Source organism: Oncorhynchus masou, chromosome 32, assembly GCF_036934945.1.
Source record: "Oncorhynchus masou masou isolate Uvic2021 chromosome 32, UVic_Omas_1.1, whole genome shotgun sequence".
NCBI lineage: Eukaryota > Metazoa > Chordata > Actinopteri > Salmoniformes > Salmonidae > Oncorhynchus > Oncorhynchus masou.
In genome coordinates this window covers 58485962-58511550 of record NC_088243.1, presented here as the reverse complement: position 1 = coordinate 58511550, position 25589 = coordinate 58485962, and the positions used below count along the sequence as shown (strand labels likewise).

General features: G+C 42.4%; 2 protein-coding genes across 10 annotated transcripts in view; one reads left to right on the top strand and one right to left on the bottom strand.

Annotated features, from left to right (window-relative positions):
- LOC135526318 (MAP7 domain-containing protein 2-like) overlaps nucleotides 1-3478 on the top strand; it is a 37270-nt gene extending 33792 nt beyond the window's left edge. For all 8 annotated transcript variants that reach the window (XM_064954589.1, XM_064954594.1, XM_064954592.1 and 5 more), the window contains one exon: nucleotides 51-3478. In XM_064954589.1, the coding sequence (XP_064810661.1) occupies nucleotides 51-58 (8 nt within the window). In that variant the 3' untranslated portion in view covers nucleotides 59-3478. The remainder of the gene's footprint in view (nucleotides 1-50) is intronic.
- LOC135526320 (four and a half LIM domains protein 1-like) lies at nucleotides 2361-20178 on the bottom strand. 2 transcript variants are annotated; one of them, XM_064954597.1, is made up of 6 exons: nucleotides 20069-20178; nucleotides 6308-6489; nucleotides 5577-5754; nucleotides 4788-4957; nucleotides 4379-4565; nucleotides 2361-4228 (listed from the first exon to the last, which is right to left on the bottom strand). In XM_064954597.1, exons 2-6 carry the CDS (start codon nucleotides 6461-6463, stop codon nucleotides 4074-4076), a joined length of 846 nt encoding a protein of 281 aa, XP_064810669.1. In that variant the 5' UTR covers nucleotides 6464-6489; nucleotides 20069-20178; the 3' UTR covers nucleotides 2361-4073. The 2 variants fall into 2 exon arrangements, with proteins under 2 accessions (XP_064810669.1, XP_064810668.1); XM_064954596.1 differs by lacking the exon at nucleotides 20069-20178 and adding an exon at nucleotides 12511-12610.
- Nucleotides 20179-25589: the final 5411 nt, after the last annotated feature.

Below are 25589 nucleotides of genomic sequence, written 5' to 3'. Positions count from 1 at the left end.
ATATTCTATAATCAGTTGCATATTTGTGATCCCTCTTTCTCTCTCTGTAGAGATGTGAGGCTGCAGCTCTCCCTTCAGAGGCCTGTTAATATTGCACTCCTGGAGTTCCTGTCCAGCTGACCCCCCCCCCACACACACACACACTTACCCACATACACACACACCCTCCCAGCCTTCTTGTCTGAACCACCTCAGCCAGAGGAAGAGCATGGGGGACACATCCAGAACGCTAGCTTTGCACCCCCAACACACAAAAAAACGACATTAAAAATACAACACAGAAACGATGCTTCAGGGAAAATCTCAATTTTCCTTCAATGTGCTCGCTTTAAGGTCTCATCTTTATCCTCCCATACTTACCATTTCACTTGGTTCTTTTTTTATTTTTTTTGTTCACACTTGAAGTTTTGTAGGTGGTGGGGCAGGGGACGTAATTTATAAATTTGGGCTTTGTAATATGTAATTACTTATCTCATATCTATTTTTTGGGGGGTTTACTCTGGTTTGAGAATATTCCAGGGTGCACGTGCACTTGGCTATATGATGGTTAAGACTTCACTACTTCTCATGTCAGGAAACCTGAGTCCCCGCTGAGATGTGATCAAACACATTTTGATTGGTGGGGAGTGGGCTGGGTACTGTAGTCTCAGGGTCTGCCTAAAGGGGGCGTCTCCAGTGAATAGACTGAGGGAGCACTTACACAAACCGGTTAGGACCTACTGTGTGCCCAAGCCGTGAACAGCACTATATAACTGTAATCCCATCCTACCCAAATTGTACTCTGACCTAGAATTCTGGATTTGTCTGGCAGGCTGCTTTTCCCAGCATCCATAGATCCAGCCTTAACTCTCTAGACCCTATTCTTCTATGGTTTACCCCTCTCCCTGTGCCCTGAAGGGCTGGTCAGAGCCCCTCCACCTCCCTCGCCTTCTCCCACCTCCCTCACGTCTACTCTTCTTAGGTCCACTAGGGGGCACTTATGTCTACAAATCAAACTGATTGTTTTATGAAATTACCCTTGACTATTGCGTTGTCTTTACAAACTGAAGGCTGTAGGAATTCCCCAAAACGCTGGTGATTTTGTGAATATTTGTTCAGTGAAGTTTAACTGTTGCTGTTAATTTTCAGTTCCTGGTCTTTAGGTTTATCCTAAAAATATTTTGACATGTCGTTATGTTTTTACATGTATGTGCATATAGACTTAATTGTTAGCTAACTCGTATCAAATTCTAATTTAATTGCACCCTGACCGCTGAGGTATAACTTGACCCCCGGCAATGACTGCATGAATCTATACTCTTAACATATGAATGACTATAGCCCATAACGGATTAACTTGTGTATGTTGGTTAATTGCAGTCAGACAAGGTCCATCAGCTTCATTTTAGAATTGCTTCAGAGTTTTCTCTGAAGGGGGGGGGGTGTGGGTACAGTACTAGTCCAGAAACTGAACTTGAAAGGTTTGAAGTTCTCACTTACAATGCCCAAAGTATAGGGCTGAAACAACAGTTCTGTCAGGCATCTCAGAGCAGTTTTGAACCGGCAGTAGATGTACGCAGTCTGTGTAGCTAATTCTATTGCTTCTCGACTAAGGCCATATGATCTCCAAAACACACTAGCTAATGCTTTTATACTTTCTCTCTCCTGGCAAAAAAACAAACATTTCAATTATTTTTATAATGTATAATTTGGCTGTCTGTTTATATGAAAATATATTTCCATATTTAAGTGTTATTGTACCGTGTGTGTGTGTGTATATAATCAGTGTTAGGCCGATGTGGGCGGGGTGGTGTAGTGGGAATGGATGTTAATTGTCTCATCTGTTACTGTATTTTAGTTTGGGTTCTGTTTGACTCATGCCCTTTGGCAGGGTAGTCAGTGCTGTTGCCCTACGCACTGTTCCAAGTCAAGCCCTAGTCCCTACCCTCTAGACACTAGATTGGATCGGTGTAAGCAATCTGGAACCAATTCTACAAGGTGACACTTATATTGCTTATACCTAGCAAGTACTTGCAGATCACCTCAAGTGCAAAAGGATAGGGGCTAAGGGTTTGTGTGGAATCGAGTTAGGTTTGTTTGGGGGTGGGGAGTTACCCTGGGCGCTAATAGGAAACCCTCTTCTCTAGTACTCTACAAGCCCTAGGGGACAACACATGGGATCCCCATACTGTTGCGAGAACATGGGTGTGTATGTTGATTGAAGGCATTTTTGTGATGCTCTGAATGGTTCTGCTTTTCATCCCCCAACCACCTCAGACAATTGCATTTGTTCCCAACTGAGGGGTGGACTGAGGAGTGGGAGAATGTTTCAGGGCTTTTTAACATGGTGTGAAAGGTTGCAGGGATGGTGTTTTTGAAGGTTGCAATAGAAAAGTTCACATGGACTCTGACCACTGCGCCCCACACCTCTGTAACAGCAGTGTGACTGAGTCTACCACTGAAGGATGGAGACGGGAACAATGTGATTTGGTCAGTCTTGTGCGTTTATTTTTTTAAAAGCTGTATTGAGAAGCTTTAATTCCCTATGCTTGAATTGTCCAAACAGAGGTTTGGGGACCTTATTTTTTTGCCTCATAATAAGCCTGTTGGCTGATTGTTGTGCTAATAAACCAGAAGGTTTCTCTGAAATGGCTTTATATTATACATTATGTCTAGTTGGAGGGCAATGAGCTTAGCTTTGACTTATAGGCTTAGAGAATGTAACTTTGACTAAACAAACAAGCCCTTAATCGTTTAACATGCATCTCTGTCAGAGGGGAAACTGTTTTTAGTTTTCATGTGCAAACCTTTTTATTATTCATCACAATATGATACGCTTTGCACTGGGAGGTTTTCCACTTTTTAAAAGGGTTGAAAAGCTTTCTGAAATGAATTACATTTGTAGATTGGGGTGACTTCACTGTATAGTCCTGAGGGGGGGTTTGGTATTCTTGAAGGAAATACATTTTCTCTCTCCTCCCCTGTCTCTTCCCATCCAGGCTTTTTATGAACTTCCCTCCTTGACTTGACAAACATGAATCTATTCAAAGTGCAGGGTATTGCCGTAGACATGTTCAATATGAAACCCATGGTGGTTCCGTGGTCAGCGCTACATGTGCTTAGGTAATAGCAGTGGCACATCCAGTCAGACACCGCCAATACATGGCAGTCCTGATATATTACCAATAAACAGGACTTGGACACTTATTTGAATTCCTTTCTGCATTGGTGGGCTTGAATACGGAGCTAACTGTTCTTAGCGATCTCATGACGGTAGGCTAGAATGGTGCCTTAGATTGCTATAATAATTAATAAAACGCGTCACATGTCCTTACCTTGGCCATGACAATCATTCTACCTGACCAGGGCTACAGTGAATATGAATTGGTTTCTGGAGGCTTTTCAGACCCTAACCCAAGCCCTGTCCACAAATTATATTTGTAAATATATCTAAAATGTACTGAGGATATGAACTGTTAAATAAAGTTTTGCAAAATAAGAGGGGTTTCATTTCTGTCGAGCAGAGGGAAATAAACACAATTTTGGCGCTTACCTTTATTGAGCAATAATGTGCATTCACATCCTAAACTTCACTTCAAAAAGCTGAGTACATGATTTAGACTCTGAGCATAACACTTTGATACCTACAAAGACCTAGTTTGTCCATACTGATTATTGAAGCACTATATGCAAAACTGTCAACAGCTCTTCAAACACATCACTTCAGAGACACCATGACTGATTATTTAGCTAGTATATGATTCAGGAAGCATGTAACAGCCATTATTACTGTTCCAGTAAGGAACTGAAAAGGGCATTCCCCAATGATTATGCAGAGTTCTGAATTTGACCCAAGCTTGTTAGTATTACATATTGTAGGCCAAGAAAAACAAACCACTTGGTGTGTTAGTATTCAACAATGACAGAAAACAGTGATTCATATTCAACTGCTGTTAGATTTCATTCAGGTGATTTAACCTAATACATACTTTCTCTTTTAAACCTTGATTGGCCACTTAATTGGAGTTAGCTGGCTTATCCTGTTTATGTTCTGCCCCCAACATGAATGAGACAGGGCACGTTGCTGGCTATGCTCACAGCTTCTTAGCACAGTCAGGGCAGTAGATGTCCTCTCCGTTGATGACGAAGCGCTTGTTGGCCAGGGAGAGGGAGCATTTCTTGCAATTGAAGCAGTACTCGTGCCAGGAGTGACCCTCGTAGTTCACCACGTTGGTCCCATGGCCAAACCCTGTATTATGGGAGATGGTATGTGCAGCATAGTAATGGGCCGGATATATTCTAACCAGTTTACAGGCATAACATCTTATTTAAATGAAATCCTTCATTTATTATAAAAAGTCCCTACAATAAATGTTCATGTAAAGTGTGGGTGTCTGACCTGTGATGGGATTCTTGCAGCCGTTGCACTGCTTGGCCACGGAGGTCTTGTAGCAGTCCACACAGTAGACATGCTCCTCATGGGAGGTGAAGCGCGTTCCGGCCAGGCCCTTACGGCATGTACGACACACAAAGCACTCTGAGTGCCAGGGCTGGTCCTGGTAGCTTATACCACCTGAGGTGATGGGCTGAGGGGAGAAAAACACCATGTTAGTTGCATTGGAAGACCATGTACTTATTCTGTATGAATAACAAAGCATTTCCTTTTAACTTGTACCTTCTGTTGGTATACTTGAGTATAAGAATGCTATAATTACACTAACATGGCAGGAAATACTGAAACAAAATTCACAACAGAATGACCGATTTTGTTCTGTTTGTGGGTGTGTGAAGGGGCAGGTCTTATGCACCTGCTTGCAGTGGAAGCATTTCTTGGCAAATTTCTTCTCGTGGCACGGGCCGCAGAATATGTCGTCGCCCTTGTTCAGGAAACTCTGCGAGCGGATTGGTTGCTTGCACTCGAAGCAGGTGAAGCACTCCTCATGCCACACCTTGTTCTTATACTCCACATTCTGGGTGCCTGGCAGTCAAAGATGTAATAGATTAGAAAACAGACGCTTGTTTCACACAGTGGGTGAGTTCGTAAACTCACTGTCTATCTACTCAGATTTCAGAGTACTCTGGTCTGAGTGTCCCAGAGTGCAGAATAACGGATTAATTTACGAATGCCCAACACCTGTTGAATATGACCGGTATCAGTAAGCGTCGGAAAAAAACATATGTAATTCATTTGTTGCCAGCAGCTCAGTTAGTCACCAACACTCTAGATAACATAAACAGTCTAACCAGCTATGCTAGGGCGAGTAAAGTGGTAAGTGAGATGTTCTCTCATTTGGGTCTGAAAGTAGCTAGCACGATAGCTTGAGTGTGAGGTCAGAACACTCCGATCAACCCTACGCCTCGGCCAGAGCGTCCAATGTGCGTTCTGAACGCTCTGAATTTACAAACGCACCATCTGACAACGCTCTGAATTTACGAACGCCCAGGGCCCACTCTAGCACTTCAGAGTGAATTTACTCACACACATAGTATCGGAATTTGCCCTGGGCTTCACAAGAATAACAAATGTAAACAGCAGCCATGTGCACACTGCTAGGTCACTTAAGAAAGAAGTGTATTATGGGTATGGTTAAGCCCACCTGGCATGACCACCTTGTAGCAGGCCTGGCACCGGTTGCCATCCTCGCGGGAGCCACACGTGCCACACATGATCTTGCCGTCGTCCCTGGCGCCGAAGGGCTCGTTAGCCAGGGGCTTGTAGCACTTGGCACAGCGGAAGCAGTCCTCGTGCCAGTGACGGTTCTTATGGTTCAGCTCCTGGACAGGGAGGAGGGAGGGAAAGGCCTGAGATGCATTCATTCACATGGGCTTCCTACACACCTCATCAAACTAAGGTACTTTCCCCAACCATTTGTTGGCAATGGTATTCAGAGGTGTTAGAAAAAAAGAGTATGTCCTTCTGGAAAGCATTAGTGCAGATTACGTGAATTTGAGTGCAGCATACCATGAAGGGACTGACAGCCAAAACTAACACCTTGGGGTAGACAAGTCATGGTGTAACAATGTGAATGGTATAATATGTCAGGGTTCGTTAGCAATGATAGTGTCTATAACACAAGTAAGTATCTGTGACTGTTATGATGTGGAGGCGGCTGCCAAAGGATCAGGTCGCCACCTGTCCATATAATCATATTCATTATTATCTAAAAGGCTAAATTGATCTAATATCAGCACTCCTACTCTGAAAGGTTTTGTGGATACGGGCACAGATATGTAACACTGGCCTTAATCTGGACATATGAACTGAAGCCAATCAGCTTTATGAACACACATTTAAGGGTACACTCACAGGGACATACACAATACCCACCTTGGCATCAGCCCCAATGGGGCGACGGCATTCGGCGCATGTGTTGGCACAGAGCTTGTCGAAGCACTTTGTACACACGTGCTTCTCATCCTTCATCACATACTTCTTCCCATGGAGGTTGTCACGGCAATAGTAACAGTCAAAGCGTTCAGTCATGGTGGAAGTCGAGTAGCTCCTCGGCCCTGTACAAACACAAACAACAATCACATTTACCTTGGGGAACAAGTCATGTATACAGTACCAGTCAAAAGTTTGGACACACCTACTCATTCCAGGGTTTTTCTTTATTTTTACTATTTTCTACATTGTAGAATAATAGTGAAGACGTCAAAACTATGAAATTACACACATGGAATCATGTAGTACCCAAAAGAAAAGTGTTACTTGTGCACATGTCATTAAAGCTTGAACTTGAAACTTGTTCCTCAGCCATCTACAATGCCTGCAGCCAGACCTGAATAAATGACTCCGGGCCCTCAACATCCTCACACTGCCACTAACCAGTGGTATCTACTTTACTTTACTCTTTATATTTTTGACTACTTTTACTTCACTACATTCCTAAAGAAAATAATGTACTTTTTATACATTTTCCCTGACATCCAAAAGTACTCGTTACATGTTGAATGGCTAGCAGGGCAGGAAATGTTCAAATTCATGCACTTATCAAGAGAACATCCCTGCTCATCCCTACTGCCTCTGATCTGGCAGACTCGATAAACACAAATGCTTAGTTTGTAAATTATGCTTGAGTGTTGGAGTGTGCCCCTGGCTAGCCGTAAATAAAAATAAGAAAATGCTGTCTGGTTTGCTTAATATAGGGGATTTTAAATGATTTATACTTTTGATACTTAAGTATATTTAAAACCAAATACTTTTAGACTTTTACTCAAGTAGTATTTTACTGGGTGACTTTTACTTGAGTCATTTTCTATTAAGGTATGACAATTGGGTACTGTTTCCACCATTGCCATTAACACACACTGTCATGTTGACAAAACATGGCCCTGTCTAGCAGGCACCCAGACACACAAAACCTATCCATCATCCAAGCTAAGAAAAATACATGTTCAAGCTGGCATCCCAGTACAAGTTCTGTCCTCAAATCAGACCCAACCAGGCAAGGGGCTTAGCACCGGCATGCCAAACGTCTGAGGGAAGTGTGTGGAAAATGGCTGCCTCAAAATGACCCACAGATGTCTGGCTGTGAACAGAGCTTTAGCATGTAGTCATCACTCTGTGTCTAACTCGGCCCTGCGGGGGTTGGCTGACTTTATCAGACTTTGTTGGAAAGTTAAAGTCATATTTTTAGAGTGCCTGGCTCATTCAGTCCATCACATCCCATCCAACCTCTCTGTCGTTGTCTTCTTTTTGGCAGCATCATTTCATTGGCTGTGAACAAAACTGTCCTCTGCTCCTCTCATTAACATTCCATTCACAATGGGCAGCACAGGCAGATCATCCGTCAGGATAAGACCAACAGTGCTGGAGAAGGTACTCTGAAAATATAGGTTACCATGCTACCAATTATTTCACAACGGAAGAAGGTTAAGCTAAACTACAGCTACCCTTAAGAAACATATAGTTTACTTAACTAAAGTTACCTTGAAAAAGTAGTTCACTACATACAAACTACTTCGTGAAAGATTATCATATGTAGATCTGAAATGTCATAGAATACAAATTGCAAGACCGAGCCCTTTGGGGTCATATGTTTATAGAATGTAAATTGTTGCCCACTTCACCCATATTTTCTCTGCTTTTTGCATTAAAAGTAGTTTGTAGTTCCAGTAGTAAGCAATTAACTAGTGAAAACACTACCTAGATTTTATTTAGTTCAACTACCACCAAGCTACTGCAGAAATGAGTTAAATTACTAGTTGAACTACATGTAGTTCACTACTCCACAACACCGCCCTTAGGAAAAATATTGCAGTCAGAGTGCAGTATAACTGCAGTACACTGCAATATAACTGTAGTTATAAACTTGGTGTTTCAAGCCCTGAATACTGATTGGCTGACAGCCATGGTATATCAGACCGTATACCACGGGTATGACAAAACATGTATTTTTACTGCTCTAATTACTTTGGTAACCAGTTTTTATAATAGCAATAAGGCACCTCGGGGGTTGCGCCTTGCCTAAGAACATCCCTTAACCGTGGTTTATTGGCCATATACCACACCCCCTCGTGCCTTATTACATCATTAGAGTGCAGTATGCTGCAAATACTGCATCCAAAATAACACTTTTTTTACTGCAGTAATTTTGTAGTATAAATGCAATTAGAGGGCAGTGTAACTGCAGTACACTGCAGTTATTCTGCAATTACTGCATCCAAAATAGCAGTCAACTAGCGAGGCTATATACCAGGGGTACCGGTACATAGTCAATGTGAGGGGGCACTGGTTAGTCGAGGTAATTGAGGTAATATGTACATGTAGGTAGAGTTATTAAAGAAGCCTCTTGGACCCAGACTTGGCGCTCCGGTACCGCTTGCCGTGCAGTAGCAGAGAGAACAGTCTATGACTAGGGTGGCTGGAGTCTTTGACAATTTTTAGGGCCTTCCTCTGACACCGCCTGGTATAGAAGTCATGGATGGCAGGAAGCTTGGCCCCAATACTGGGCCGTACGCACTACCCTCTGTAGTGCCTTGTGGTCGGAGGCCGAGCAGTTGCCATACCAGACAGTGATGCAACCCATCAGGATGCTCTTGATGGTGCAGCTGTATAACTTTTTGAGGATCTGAGGACCCATGCCAAATATTTTCAGTCTCCTGAGGGGGAATAGGTGTTGTCGTGCCCTCTTCACGGCTGTCTTGCTGTGCTTGGACCATGTTAGTTTGTTAGTGATGAAGACGCCAAGGAATTAGAAGCTCTCAACCTGCTCCAATGCAGCCCCATAGATGAGAATGGGGGCGTGCTCGGTCCTCCTTTTCCTGTAGTCCACAATCATCTCCTTATTTGAGAGACAAGTGCTGATTGTGCAAATGTATTTATATTTTCAATAAACATTGGAGACAAAATACAATTTACATGTTGTCAACAATCTAAGCCAACCCTGTCTGTTTTGCCCCATAGTTGTGCATGTGTTGGTTTTGTTGCTAAACAACCAACCCGTCTTCACGAAAATATCTCTGATTAATGAGACAACAGATGTGATATTATTGTGAGCGCTCAAGTATCTTAAACCTTTTTAATACAATGAGAGCAATGGGGGGAAATACTAATGATGGAATGACAATATATCCTGGTAGCCGTGGGAACACTGCAAATATTGATGAGTGACAATTGGTGCTCTTCGAGTGGCCTGGGGATGTGGTCAACAGTGAGTGTGGTGAACTGAACGGGATGAGTTAGAGCTGCTGTGATATGTGGATAGATTCGTACAAGAGGGGAAAGAGAGGCCCGTCTTCACTGTGCCAGAGGGATAAAGGAGGCAGCCTGGCTTGAGCCCCTATATACAGAGCCACCGGTGAGTCATCCCCATTCTTATCTCAGTGGTACGAGCCAGTCGGGATAAGGTCAATAGAATCCAATTGGCAGGACCGGATCAATGGCTCAATTAGAGGCAGTAGGGTATCAAGGTATCACAGTCTCAGAAGCCCAAATCCATCTCAAACTGAGTTAACCATGCATTCCATTCTGAGTGTGTAAGCACTGTGCCTGTATGTCAGGGACACCTAGGCCCACAAAGTCAGATGATTGACTTTTGAGGACACTGTGGATGCCACTGTGCCACCGTGACCATTGTGGGTCTAGATGTGCCTAATAAAAGAGCACTGTGATTAAACGCTAAGCCTTTCAGCTACTGCCAATCACACAGCTGCTTCCACAGAAACAGCCATGGTATGCACCAGCACTCTTTGTAGGAGGGGTTGGAGTACACCACTTTGGTCCCTGGGGTGGGAGAAACACTTTACAGTGGAAAGGTCAGAGTAAGAGCACGGTGAGTGGTGAACCAGGATGCCAGGGATAGCCTCACAGAGCCTGGCTCTCATTAGCATTGATCACGGATGGCTTACTGATGGCAGATCAAAGCCAAACAGACCCCAGAGAGAGGGTTATGGAGGTAAGATCAACTGCTACAGTGCCTTCAGAAAGTATTCACACCCCTTGACCTTTTTCCACATTTTGTTGCGTGACAGCCTGGATATAAAATGTATTAAATTGATCTAAACATAATACCCCATAATGTCAAAGTGGAATTTTGATTTTTGAAATTTGTACAAATTAAATAAACAAATGAAAAGCAGAAATATATTGAGTCAATAAGTATTCAACCCCTTTTGTTATGACAAGCCTAAACAAGTTCAGGAGTAAACATTTGCTTAACAAATCGCACAAGTTGCATGGACTCTGTGTGCAATAATAGTGGTTAACATGATTTTTGAATAACTACCTCATCTCTGTACCTCACACATACAATTATCTGTACTGTCCCTCAGTTGAGTAGCAAATTTCATGGACAGATTCAAACAGATTCAATGCCTCAGAAAGAAGGGCACCAAATGATAGATTGGTTAAAAATTCAAAATTAAATGATATCCCTTTGAGCATGGACGGTGAAGTTATTAATTGGGCATTGGATGTTGTATCAATACACACAGACAATACAAAGATATAGGCGTCCTTCCTAATGCAGTTGCCAGAGAGGAAGAGAAAATGCTCAGGGATTTCACCATGAGGCCAATGATGATTTTAAAACGATTGCAGAGAATTATGGCCGTGATAGGAGAAAACTGAGGACGGATCAATAACATTGTAGTTACTCCACAATACTAACCTGCATGACAGAGTGAAAATAAGGAAGCCTGTACAGAATACAAAATATTCCAAAACATGCATCCTGTTTGCAACAAGGTACTAAAGTAATAATGCAAAAAGAAAATGAGGCAAAGGAATTCACTTTTTGTTCTGAATACAGTGTTTGGGGCAAATGCAACCCAACACATCACTGGGTACCACTCCACAAATAATCAAGTATGGAGGTGGCTGCATTGTTATTTTGTAAATGTTATTTAACTAAGTTCTTATTTACAATGACGGCCAAACCCTAACCTGGATGGGACTCCCAATCACGCCCGGTTATGATACAACCTGGAATCAAACCAGGGTCTGTAGAGACACCTCTAGCACTGTGATGCAGTGCCTTGACCAATGCGCCACTTGGGAGTTATGAGTATGCTTGTCATCAGAAAGAAATGCAGGATAAAAATAAACTGAATCTAGCTTAGAACAAGTCAAATCCTAGAGGAAAACCTGGTTCAGTCTGATTTCCAACAGACTCTGAGATTAATTCACTTTTAAGCAGGACAATAACCCTAAAACACAAGGTCAAGTCTACAGTTTCTAACCAAGACAACCTTGAATGTTCCTGGGTGGCCTTGTTTTGACTTAAATCTGCTTAAATCTCTGGCAAGACTTGAAAATGGCTGTCTAGCAATGATCAACAACCAACTTGACAGAGCTTAGAAATAATAAATGGGCAAATATTGCACAATCCTAGATGTGTAAAGCGCTTAGAGACCCCAAAAGACTCACAGCTGTAATCGCTGCTAAAGGTGATTCTAACATGTATTGACTTAGGGGGGTGAATTCTTATCTAATCAAGATATATTAGTTACATTTTTTTCTTCCACTTTGACGTTATAAAGTATTTTATGTAGATTGTTGCAAAAAAAAAGACAATTAAAAACATTTTAATACTACTTTGTAGCACTGAGGTCTGAGTACTTTCTGAAGGCACTGAATGTATAGTATCTACCATGTGATATCTCTGTCTGACTTGAAATGTACCCAATAAAAAAATATTGAGTGAATCATATTTGATCCACTACTTACAGCCTAAATGATGCTGTCCCAAGGATTTCATTTCCACGATAAAGATGCATCAATCCAGCTGGTCAAACCATCACTTTTCTCCAGATATTGTTTTCCAACTTACTCGAGGGACCTCTGCTCCCTCTGTGGTGTCATAAGGCCTAAGCTTCCTTTCCACCAAAAATGCAATAATTAGATAATGAACTCCAGAGTAGTGGTTCCTCACAAAATGTCCATTCTGACGCACCAAACAAACCCATATTTTTAGCCAAGGCCCAAGAGAAACTTTCCACAACCTACCAGCCAGTGTCTTTGACCAAACAAGACAAGCATCCATCACAATGCAACCCCACACTACATCAGCCAATTTCTTTAGCTACCTGAAAGTCTGTAAGCCATGTTTAGGTCCAGGTAAGAGAGGTAAGGAGAGGAGAAAGACAAATCAAAGGACCGGAGGAGAGAGTAGCATCCACACAGGGAGAAAGGAGAAGACCACACACCCCACCATGGTATGGGTTATATATACACCCCCTCTGACCCACAGCCTGACGCCCACAGCCGCCCCCTCACCCCCTAACCCCACACCCAAACCCAACCATGAACTATCCATTCCATTTTAGGATATGTATCAGAAGAATAGAGTGTTGGGGGGGAGATGGACAGAGAAAGCCAATACCATGGTTGGGACATCAGAGGCAACAGATACCCCCCCTGCCCCCTATGTTATTTTTATATATAATATATACATTATATTAACATTGAGACAGTGGCTGAGAGAGTGAGTGCAACACTGCAACCGACCAGCAAGCTGATATCATTACTCAGTGAATGTGCTGAAAGACATTGTGCAGTGTATTAATCAAGCCATAATTTATGGTTAGTTTGTTTAGTAACGCTGTTTATATTACCATCAACACTTAGAGCGTGTGTGTGTCTGTCTGTGCGTGCGTATGTGTGCATGTTGCGTCTGCGTGTGTGTCTCTGCGTGCGTTTGTGTGTGTCTGTATTTACATAACCCGATTATGTGTTCTAGAAACTATGCTCTGAAGTGCTCCCAGACAACGTTCTTCAAGGCACAAACACAAGATGCATTTAAGATCCAAAGGAGAAAAAAAAGAGAGACATTTTCAAACACTTTTTTTCCAATGTTGAATACCTCTCTGTGACCTTGGTGTCTCTCAGTGAAAATATTTCCTTGAAAGGAGCGAAGCTGTTCACAGTAAGAGGGATTTATTTTGTAACTCAAAAGGAACTATACACCATAGAGCCGGGATGGGCCACTTTGATGGGGGACACAAAAAATATGAACTCATCATGAGGGACCGCATCATGTGGCTCGCGGGTCTGCGTACCCACATCCAGACCCACACATGCAGACAACGGATTTGTGCAATCAATATATTTGTGCAGTTAAACTACTTAACTCTCTTAACTAAATGCATTATACCAGTAGCCAGGGCTTGCCCTAGTGAGATTTGGTTGGGGCACCTCTCGGGCAAAACCTTTTCCTGGCCTGTCTTCAAGGTGGAGAAAAAAATCTAAGTTTTAAAAATACATTTTATAACAAATTTTATTAAATTCTACTCATTTTGCCATGGGGAAGAGAGAAAAGAAAATCAGTTTAACAGCTAATTTCCTGCAATGCTATCCACTTTGTCATGGGGTGGAGAGAGATTGCTGCAGCTTAAAAGCGAATTTCCTGCAATTCTACATATTTTGCCACGACTTATGCCATGTTAATATTAGCGCTGGGAATTGCCAGGGACCTCATAATGCCTCACATAAATGTGGTTCTAGACACACACACACACACACACACACACACACACACACACACACACACACACACACACACACACACACACACACACACACACACACACACACACACACACACACACACACACACACACACACACACACACACACACACACACACACACACAAAATGAACAGGAAAGTATGGGAGGTAATGACGGGAACGGGATTAAATAATCAAGACATCATCAAGTCAATGACCCGAGTAAAGACCCATGATCCCCATTGTTTACTTGCCCTAATGAGTCTACTATGCCTCAGCCCTTCTCCCTGTGTTTCTCCCAAATGGCATCCTATCTCCTGCGCAGTGCACTACACTTGACTAGAGCCCCATGGACAATGGTCAAAAGCAGTGCACTATATAGGGAATAGGGTGCCATTTGGGATGAAATCCATGTCAACCAGGAGAATAAGCCAGAAGACAACCGATCCTGTGGAGAGAGTACAAAGTAGTGGAGGCTTGTGTGTTCTCCCATTACTGAGGTTTGAACTTATTATTTGTTCTTTTGTTACCTGTCGGATTAAATCACCTGTCCCTCAGTTAAACTAAACCCACAGAGTAACATGTATGATCAGGTGGGTATCATGGACACCACAACACACCACGTAATGGGGCCATCTGTAGGTCAGCGAGTCCCTGCAACTGTTTTAATAAAAAGCTAAGGGATGGGTTTGGAAAAATGTCACCACTCAAATTCATATACCGAGCTATGGACGCAAGAGCTGACCATGCATGAAATCAATATATTTTGATTTCACTGAATAGCCATATTTGAAGTCTATTCAGTGTTTGTTTACCTTTACATTGTTTACAAACAGAGAAACGCTTATATTTTGGGTTTTGATGGGGTAGGACAGGTGAGGTAAGCTCATGAGGCATGTATAAATCATATATAATACATTTAAAAATCCACAAATTGATGTGGCAATCACAGATGGCCCTTTTAAGTCCCCTGAGTAAGAGCCCTGTCTCCTGTCCTCTGTTTAGTACACTCATCCCCCCCATTATTGTCATTTCTGTCCCTTTCTCCCTTGTACGGTCTCCCTCAGTTGTTCTTTTTCTTTATCCTTTCTCAATATCCCTCTCTTCTCTCCCTCCATCTCCCACTCCCTCTGTAACAGGCAGTTGGTGTGTTGACAATATAAATCTGTGTGTTTGTGCATGTGTGTGTGTGTGTGTGTGTGTGAACATGCGTGCGTCTGCGCATGTGTCCGTGCATGTCCCTGTACACATGCGTGTTTGGAATGCTGACAGCGGTGTGACAGGCTCATTTGCGGGTACTTCTATTGAGACTGTGTCTATTCTCCTAGTAGACAACGGCAGAGGAATGCATGCCCGCCTGCCAGTCCCTTAGGTACTGCCTTTAAACAGGACGGAAATAGCACCACACACTCACCCTGGCTCCATCAGCAACAACAAACCACACAAAAGCCACAAATACCTTTTCCAAACTAAAGATGGAAACTGATAGGAGTTAGTTAGCCAATAGCCATACACACCGAAGTGTTCAAATGTTGACAATACATGTGACATACTGTAGGAGAATATGTTGACTACATTCAGTTCTCTGTCTTTCTAATCTACTGTGTCCATGTCACAGTGTATCTACCTATCCAACCGGGACACAGATATCGGGACTCTACACTCTCTGCACCGTAGATTTCCTGTCGCTCAATGCTTCCTAGCACTCCACTGCATGAAACGCTATTGTTCTCAGTCTTTATGCTCCCTGGCAGAGATTAAAAGAACTGTTCAGAGGATAACCTGGCAGCCGTTCAGTAGTAGTGGTGGTGGTAGTAGATCATGACATCATTTGAAAACCTCTGTGCATCATATCTAACCAGACAGAGTCGTATTGCACATGTTACCAGTGGGATTAGAGGTAGGAAAAAATAGGAAGTCTGGAGTGGACTTCCTGACCAGATGCAGGAGTAGGTCCTGATTGGGTCATTAGAACATGCCAACCCCCCTTCTACTGTACAGCCTAGTGTACAGTGTGTACAGACACAACCTAAGATCCCCATAGCCCTGTGAGACAGCTATATCACTGGTACATTGTCTGTGGTTTTATCACAGTTCATAGATCTGTCGATAACCTACCCTACAGCACAAATGATCCCTTACCATGTGTTACAGAAACACTGATGTCCACTGGCAACATGCATTATTCATCTTGTGTGACTGTGTTTAAGTTGTCATTATAAATTGGGTGGTTCAAGCCCTGAATGCTGATTGGCTGACAGCCGTGTTATATCAGACTGTATACCACGTGTATGACAACATGTATTTTTACTGCTCTAATTACTTTGGTAACCAGTTTATAATAGCAATAAGGCACCTCTGTGTTTGTGGTATATGGCCAATATACCACGGTTAAGGGCTGTATCCAGGCACTCCGTGTTGTGTGTTGCCTAAGAACAGCCCTGGGCCGTGGTATGTTGGCCATATAACACACCCTATCGGGCCTTATTGCTTAAATAACACATTCTCAATGACCACCTCTCTGGCAAAAAATGTCAGCCTCTAATCGGGATAAATTAGTTAATGAACGGTTGAAATAGCACCGACAGAAACAAAAGGACAGTCTATCCAACGGGTAATTTCTCAGAATGTTCCGTCTGTCTGTCTCTCTGAGTTCTGTTGTGACTCTGTCACCATCCGTTCCTGGTCCTGGTCAGTGGTAAGGGCGGTGATAAGGCCGCCTAATCTCAGGGGGAGAACTATTGTATTACTGACTCACCACCACACACAGACACAGTGACACAGACACAGTGACACAGAACTATATCAACACATGTTCCCTAGCAACAACAGAGGTGAAGGTGGAGACAAACCTGGGTCAAATATATGAGTGGACACAAGGAGCCATTTTGTCAACAAGTCTGACGTGATCATATGCCCACATCCTCATCTCGCAACCGGATACAAAACATGATATCCACGTCACACTTGCACACAAAGGTTACTACCCCGTACACAACCACACATTTATTCTCGGTCCTATGTGTCAATCGAGAGCAGCAGTGTTTCCAAACAAGAGGGGGTGTGGGGGGATATGTGTTTTTCCATTCACCCCCCCCCTTCCATGACATTGAGCTCCACACACACACACACACACACACACACACACACACACACACACACACACACACACACACACACACACACACACACACACACTGATAAGGATTTCACAGTGGGCCGGCCAACACTTCAAGCTCCCATTTCTTCTGCATGACTCACAGCTCTCTGAATCTCTCCAAAAGTAAACTGCTCCAATAGCCCAGTCTGCTCTGTTTATAAAGATAGATTGAGGGGTCTATCCCCAGTATATGTCAAGTAGGACGATGGAAAGAGCTCTTAAAAGAAAGACACACTCACTTCATCCCTCCCTATAAGCCCGCCGACCGCCCTTGAAAAGTGGTGAGCCCCAAGTTGCAAAATATGGTTACATTCATAGTCATTTGGAGAGTCACACAGTACATCTGCCAATTGGAAAGAGGGTCCCGGAGGGGGTTATGAGCTCTCTCTCTCTCTCTCTCTCTCTCTCTCTCTCTCTCTCTCTCTCTCTCTCTCTCTCTCTCTCTCTCTCTCTCTCTCTCTCTCTCTCTCTCTCTCTCTCTCTCTCTCTCTCTCTCTCTCTCTCTCTCTCTCTCTCTCTCTCTCTCTCTCTCTCTCTCTCTCTCTCTCTCTCTCTCTCTCTCTCTCTCTCTCTCTCTCTCTCTCTCTCTCTCTCTCTCTCTCTCTCTCTCTCTCTCTCTCTCTCTCTCTCTCTCTCTCTCTCTCTCTCTCTCTCTCTCTCTCTCTCTCTCTGTGTGTGTGTGTGTGTGTGTGTGTGTGTGTGTCACAACAACACAAGAAGGATGTGGAGATGAGTGGTAGGTACCCTAGCAGTTAAGAGCATTGGGCCAGTAACTGAAAGGTCGCTGGTTTGAATCCCCAAAATCTGTCGATGTGCCCTTGAGCAAGGCACTTACCCCCAATTGCTCTTGTAAGTCGCTCTGGATAAATGACCTAAATCTAAAATGTGTAAGGCAGGGAGGTACAGTTCTGCCTCCACTGGAGACAATGTTGCTTGCCTCACAGGGGCGGCATAGTAGCCTAGTGGTTAGAGTGTTGGACTAGTAACCGGAAGATTGCGAGTTCAAACCCCCGAGCTGACAAGGTACAAATATGTTGTTCTGCCCCTGAACAGGCAGTTAACCCATTGTCCCCAGGCCGTCATTGAAAATAAGAATATGTTCTTAACTGACTTGCCTGGTTAAATAAAGGTAAAATAAAAAAAAACAGCCAGCCGGTCAGTCAGACACACTACATTGCCTAATTAGGATCTACCCAGCAGTCAGCTGAAAGGCTAGTGAGTGTGCTGTATCATTATTTCATATGCTCCACTCATCTACACACACATCAAATTTGATTTGTCACGCTGAATACAACAGTGAAATGCTTACTTAAAAGCCCCTTAACCAACAAGTACACTCAGGCGCAAGCCTACACACACACACAGTGAGAGTAAACAGAGGACACTGATGCTCCAGAGGCTGTCTTCTTGAGCAGAAGGCCAGGTGTCCCTGGGACTGATGTGGACCATACAGGAAACACAAGGCCCTCCAGTAGCTGAGTCCTCTGATCTAACATAATCAATGTCACAATGTGTTCCAATGGGCATTATGTCTGCAAACATTGGGTCCTGCTGCTGCTGGTGAGCCAGGCTGATATTTCACTATATGACTGGTTGATCAGATTAAACTTTGCATGAACACATTCTTCACGACGGCACAAGTGCTCACATGGACTGAAACAGGACTGAATCAATCAGTCTGGTTAGAGACAAGGAGTGTGCTGTAAAGTACCATATAATTAATGTACCATATTATGAAAAGCTATGGGCACTGAACCCAATCCAAACAAAAAATAGTTTGGTCTTTTATTGCCTAAAATGGTGATGTCATTGGCACAATGAGAGCCAGTCACACTAGAGGAGGAGGGGCCTCCCCAGGTGTTCTGAAGCTGCTGCTGGGAGAAAATGACATCATACATTTGGCTTGGCAGCTAGATTAACCAGTAAAGTGTAGCAGGGCTACGGGCAACCTATTGCACTGTGTGTTTTGTAAAGGGTTTTTGGGCTGACCTTGAATAACCCACTGGTGGGAGGTAGGCTACTGTTATTATGGTATTGTTGAGCACTGTTGATGTAGACATGGGGCCAGGGCCCTATTCAGTTAATACTGGATACCACATTTTGACTATTGGATATGTCCAAAACAACATTATATACAGTACAGTTTTTTTGTGAGTCCCATTGTACACAATATTTTGCTTGAGGAAGACAAATGCTGCTTTTGACTTATGCCAGAAGGCCGGTTTCAGGGTTTGATTGAATAGATGACATCATCAGTGTACAGAACACAAAATGTAAATAAAATGGTTTTCAGTTAGTTATTTTTGCATATGTCAGTAAACTATAAAACTTGACATTATAAGCACTAGTACATGTACCAAACTGCTCATTTTAAACCATTAAAACTGGCTTCAGTAATTTACGAAGCCACACAATAACCATATGCATATAGACACTCACAGATCTTTGGTTTGATCTGAAAATCTATACATTTTCAGTCCACAAAATGTACAGCAACAGCTTCTTAAAAATATATACTTGAGATGAATAATTGCCAATAGGCTAAAATGCACTAAGAATAAAAACATCACATGCTTCCAGGGATGGGACTTTACTTCATATCACTGACTATTAAAATTCCAGCCTTCCTTATCAGACCTCTTTAAAGCTACTGGTGCCAACTACGTGGAATTTAATTATGTACACCAATATTCAATGTGCCCAAATGCACATGCACCTTGTGTCCATTTTTTGTTATTGCTCGGACCCAAAGTAAGAACTGAACAAAAACACAAAAAATGTGATTGAAACATTTACTCATGTCATAGACATAAAGGGGAGTAAAGAAATATATAACACAAAAGTTGAACTTTTTCGCATAAACAGTCTGGTCCGCTGGAATTTTCCCAGTCAAAGATAAACTTTATCCCAAAACTAAAAACGAATATTACTAGGTTTGGAGTTGTTTTTTAATTCTCAAAAATGTAATTTCACTCACCTATCTCCAAGCGTAAAATATGCACCCTCCTCTCTCCACAGTGATGCGTCCAACAGTAAGTTTTTAGCCGAGGTACCAGACGCGCCGTTGACGCTCCTTAAAAGCAAGTGGAGCTCAAACGAAAAAAAAAACACAGCAGGATATGATCCAAACCTCTATGTTAATATCAACAATGACCTCATCCAGGAATTTATAAGATGTAGCTGTTAGGATCTCAACTTCTCACTGGTTAGTACTGGATGTAATGGAAGCAATACTGTAGAATTCAAAAGCATCAAGAAAGAGCTTTTGCTTAACAACAGGCTGCTCCTTGAGATCAGGCATATGAATCAAGCAATCGCAATATAAGTTTGCAATGTTTTAGTATGGCGTGCAACTCTTAGCGTAGCCTCAGCTATTTTCATTACATATATCGATTTAATTGCATTCAGAGGAGGATGTCTTGTGCTGTCTAGAAAATGTATTTAGGATGGTGATGTTTGACGTGACATTTATATGTCATCTATATTATCCATATGTATGCTAAGTATTCCCCAGTGCATGCTCACCTCCTTCTTTGGTAATGAATATCGTTTGCTGAGAGAGATTGCAACAAGATGAGTCACACTAAGCCAAAAGTAAATACAGTACTTGTATCCTTACTCACCCTCCTTAAGCCTGCAACTGTTACTACAAAGGAATAACACAGGTAAATAATATTGCTGATACATTAGAACCACAGACGTTGTACCTTATCAAACTGTGAGTTGCCAATGACATAAGGATAACCATATTTTATATCAAGAGCACAATTCCAGTAACAAAGATCGAAATGGCTTGGCTTTATTGGCATCACTAACAGTACATGGATGGAAATTCCCTGGGAGCAGACACCCCTCTCCCAGTGGTCCTATTTAGGGTGATCACATGTCCCGGATTTTGCGGACAATCCCGCATTTTGTCCCTTTGTCCGAAAAGCAAACAAACATGTCCCGCATTATATCAACGAATTCAAACACCACTCATTTAGAAAAAAGTTCGATTTGTCCCATATTTCAGTCAGACAACCAACCTGTCTCTTGCGGTCAAGTTTCGCGAATGAAAACATATATATCATAAGGATGTGGTAGTTTCTCATTCAACATCTTTGCTGCTACTTCACTCAAACTCAATCGTGTTTGAAAAGTCTTAACTATTTTACATTCCCCGAGACCAAACAGAAATGTTTCCTTGGCCAAATATTCCCAGATTTTCATAAAACGGCCTTACTTGTGGTCCCTCGTTTCTGCATCACCAAATGTTGTGCAAGGCAACAATAGTACAGTCTAATTGCGCTTCAATTGCTTGTTCGGTGCAGCAGGTGTAGGCTAGTGCTGTACCTCTCACAATGGTGTTGTTGAGTAAAGTTAGATCCAAGCTAAATCAGTGTCTTGGAAGATCACACAATGATTCATTAGTATTCCACAAAACATAACCAGATATTAGCATAATATAACGTTGCTGTAACATCAATAACACCACCTAATTTCTTCTGAGATTTTAGGATGGTAAACTGAATAGTCCCCAAAAAATCTCACGCTGTTCCCATAAAAGTGATTGAGATCAAATGTTCACCAATCACTGTGTGATAATTGCACCATGACATAGAGGCCTAAAGGCCCGAGACATTAAGACTCAGTGGCAGAATAAATTCAACCACACATTTCTTTTAACACAAAACAGGATAGCAACCTCTGTCCAATGAAGTCCACAAAGGATATTGCACATACAGTTGAAGTCGGAAGTTTACATACACCTTAGCCAAAAACATTTAATCCCCTGTCTTAGGTCAGTTAGGATCACCACTTTATTTTAAGAATGTGAAATGTCAGAATGATTTATTTCAGCTTTTATTTCTTTCATCACATTCCCAGTGGGACAGAAGTTTACATGCACTCAATTAGTATTTGGTAGCATTGCTTTTAGATTGTTTAACTTGGGTCAAACGTTTCGGGTAGTCTTCCACAAGCTTCCCACAATAAATTGGGTGAATTTTGGCCCATTCCTCCTGACAGAGCTGGTGTAACTGAGTCAGGTTTGTAGGCCTCCTTGCTCGCACACGCTTTTTCAGTTCTGCCCACAAATTTTCTATGGGATTGAGGTCAGGGCTTTGTGATGGCCACTCCAATACCTTGACTTTGTTGTACGTAAGCCATTTTGCCACAACTTTGGAAGTATGCTTGGGGTCATTGTGCATTTGGAAGACCCATTTGCAACCAAGCTTTAACTTCCTGACTGAGGTCTTGAGATGTTGCTTCAATACATCCACATAATTTTCCATCCTCAGGATGTCATCTATTTTGTGAAGTGCACCAGTCTCTCCTGCAATGCACCCCTACAAAATGATGCTGCCAACCCCCGTGCTTCACGGTTGGGATGGTGTTCTTCAGCTTGCAAACCTTCCCCTTTATCCTTCAATCAAAACAATGGTCATTATGGCCAAACAGTTTTATTTTTGTTTCATCAGACCAGAGGACATTTCTCCAAAAAGTACAATCTTTGTCCCCATGTGCCGTTGCAAACCGTAGTCTGGATTTTTTATGGCGGTTTTTGAGCAGTGGCTTCTTCCTTGCTGAGAGTCCTTCCAGGTTATGTCGATATAGGACTCGTTTTGCTGTGGATATAGATACTTTTGTACCTGTTTCCTCCAGCATCTTCACAAGGTCCTTTGTCGTTGTTCTGGGATTGATTTGCACTTTTCACACCAAAGTATGTTCATCTCTAGGAGACAGAATGCGTCTCCTTCCTGAGCGGTATGACGGCTGCGTGGTCCCACGGTGTTTATACTTGCGTACTATTGTTTGTACAGATGAACGTGGTACCTTCAGGCGTTTGGAAATTGCTCCCAAGGATGAACCAGACTTGTGGAGGTCTACAAATCTTTTTCCTGAGGTCTTGGCTGATTTCTTTTGATTTTCCCATGATGTCAAGCAAATAGGCAGTGAGTTTGAAGGTAGGCCTTGAAATACATCCACAGGTACACCTCCAATTGACTCAAATTGCGTCAATTATCCTCTCAGAAGCTTCTAAAGCCATGACATAATTTTCTGGAATTTTCCAAGCTGTTTAAAGGCACAGTCGACTGAGTGCATGTTAACTTTTGACCCACTGGAATTGTGATACAGGGAATTATCCGTGAAATAATGTAAATGTCTGTAAACAATTGTTGGACAAATGACATGTGTCATGCACAAAGTAGATGTCCTAACCGACTTGCCAAAACTATAGTTTGTTAACAAGAAATGTGTGGAGTGGTTGAAAAACAAGTTTTAATGACTCCAACCTAAGTGTATGTAAACTTCCGACTTCAACTGTATAGTAACAGACAGTTATATGACCTAGAGCATGGTCAAGCAAATGTATGTTTCCAACATTTTCAGACCACTAAACAGCTATTGATTTAGAACCACAGTAGATATGGGAGTTTATTAAAATTGGGTTTGTGCATCTGTGTAATCTGAGGGAAATATGTGTCTCTAGTAGTCATACATTTGGAAGCTCAGTTTCCACCTCATTTTATAGGCAGTGTGCGCATAACCTGTTAGCTAAGCTTCTCAGTCATTTTTTGTTCACCTCACAAAAGTCAACAAATTCTGTTTTTTGAATATCCATTGCGAATGATAGTTCCTCAGCGTTTAAAAAATCTTTCCAACACTCCTGGCCTCGATAATAACCAAGCCTGGGTGTGAAGGAGCAAAATATCATGATCTGATGATCCTACATATCCAGTGGAAACATCATAATAAAACAGTTGCCTGTCCTGAGCTCACTGGCCCAAGAAACTCTGAGGGTCCGAAATAGGCTAGTTAATACAACGATGCCAGTTCGCCAGCTACAGCTTCAGGCCGGACCCAGGGATGATTTAATACACTGTTGCACTTCACTAGCAATAGCTCAAGTCAAAACAGATAGAAAGAGAGGAAGACAGGCGGAGTGGAGACATTGTGGAACTCGAATTTGTATCAGGATATTTTCTACTGTTTTTATTTGTCAGCTTTAGGTCTATGTATTTGACTTAGTTGATGATGGAAGTTATAGGCCTACTGCTGCATTGGCCAATAGGCTATCTCTGAGGTCTATGCTCTCATTTCTTTAGCCGCCAATGGGTCCCAGATTATTAATGTGTCCATATGGCAGAGGGTAGTGCTCTTGCCATAGTTGATTTGTAACTTTTAGACCTGTATCATTTTACTTCCGACTTGTATGATTAACCACATGACAATGATTTTGAGAAACTAAAATGTAATTATTGAAATGAAACTGTTCCACGGAAATGCGTATATCAAAATAATCATAAACTGGCAAACATATTGGTAGAAATGGTAAATTGCAAGCTTCCCCAAACTTGAAACTCATGAGCAGCCTATGGTCTTTGCTATTACACCCATAAAAACAAATCTAAATGCAAGCAAGTGCACACATAGGAGGTCCCGTTGCAAAAACGTGCCCCGCCTATGGAAATCAAAGGCCAGCTGATTTGTTCTGCCACCGGCACTGGAACCTCGTAGTCCCAAGCACTCGTGTGTGTGTGTGTGTGTGTGTGTGTGTGTGTGTGTGTGTGTGTGTGTGTGTGTGTGTGTGTGAGAGAGAGAGAGAGAGAGAGAGATATGGTCTACTTGAGTCTGTAATGTTTTATAGGTGACTGGGTCTTTCAAACCTCAGGCCAGAAGTATGTGAGCTGAGCTTATGCTTAGCTGGTGTTCATTTCTACTGAAGGGGAGGGTGAAGGCTACCACACTGATCTGGTTACTGTCGTCTCACACACACTCTCTCTCTCTTCCTGTCTCTCTCTCTCGTAAGCAGACACATTAAACACACTATTTAACGGAGAGAATGCTTCTGTCCTCTACCCTTAGAGTGAATAACATCTGAATTAATTAGTTCTAAACCAGCACCTACAGTAGGAACACAGTACATGAGAGTAAACACATATCTCCCACTTGGCAATGCTAACAAGAAACCATGACACGTTCCTTTCATAAACGGATGATGATGAGACCCATTCATTTAGCCCCCTCTGTATGCTAATGAGGATGATGAAGGTGAGGGTATTGTCTTCCTGTATACCAAGGGCATCTGTATTGAGATCCTATAACCTTTATAGCCCAAAGCATGACAGCTGTTCCTGCCATACTGCCAACTAATCCCACAAATCTAGATGCAGGAGAATCTTAGGACACGTGTGCTATGTCTTCCATTTAGGATGACACATTTAAAATACCCAAATGCAGGACAAAGGGACGATTTGGCGAGATGGTTTTTGGGGCTGTACCGCGTCAGTTTAATCACCTTATATATATATATATACTTTCAGTCTAATAAGGCTATTTATTTACTTTTGTAGCTCTTCGTCAGAAGCATGTTTTTTTTAACTGTCCTCCAAATTGAGCTGGAATGTTGTAGGCCAATGTCATACCAATCACATCTCGCCTTGCACTCCACAGAATATCAGATTTCAACAACCATTGGAGAAGTGATTAACATCATCAGTGGCACATTCTTA

Bases quoted from the DNA above. Each gene is read 5' to 3' on its own strand.
- LOC135526320 (XM_064954596.1), bottom strand. The intron at 5,755-6,307 runs GTGGGTATTGTG...CTCCCTGTCCAG, and splicing joins CCATTGGGGCTGATGCCAAG to GAGCTGAACCATAAGAACCG. The intron at 4,229-4,378 runs GTCAGACACCCA...CCCATAATACAG, and splicing joins CTGCAAGAATCCCATCACAG to GGTTTGGCCATGGGACCAAC.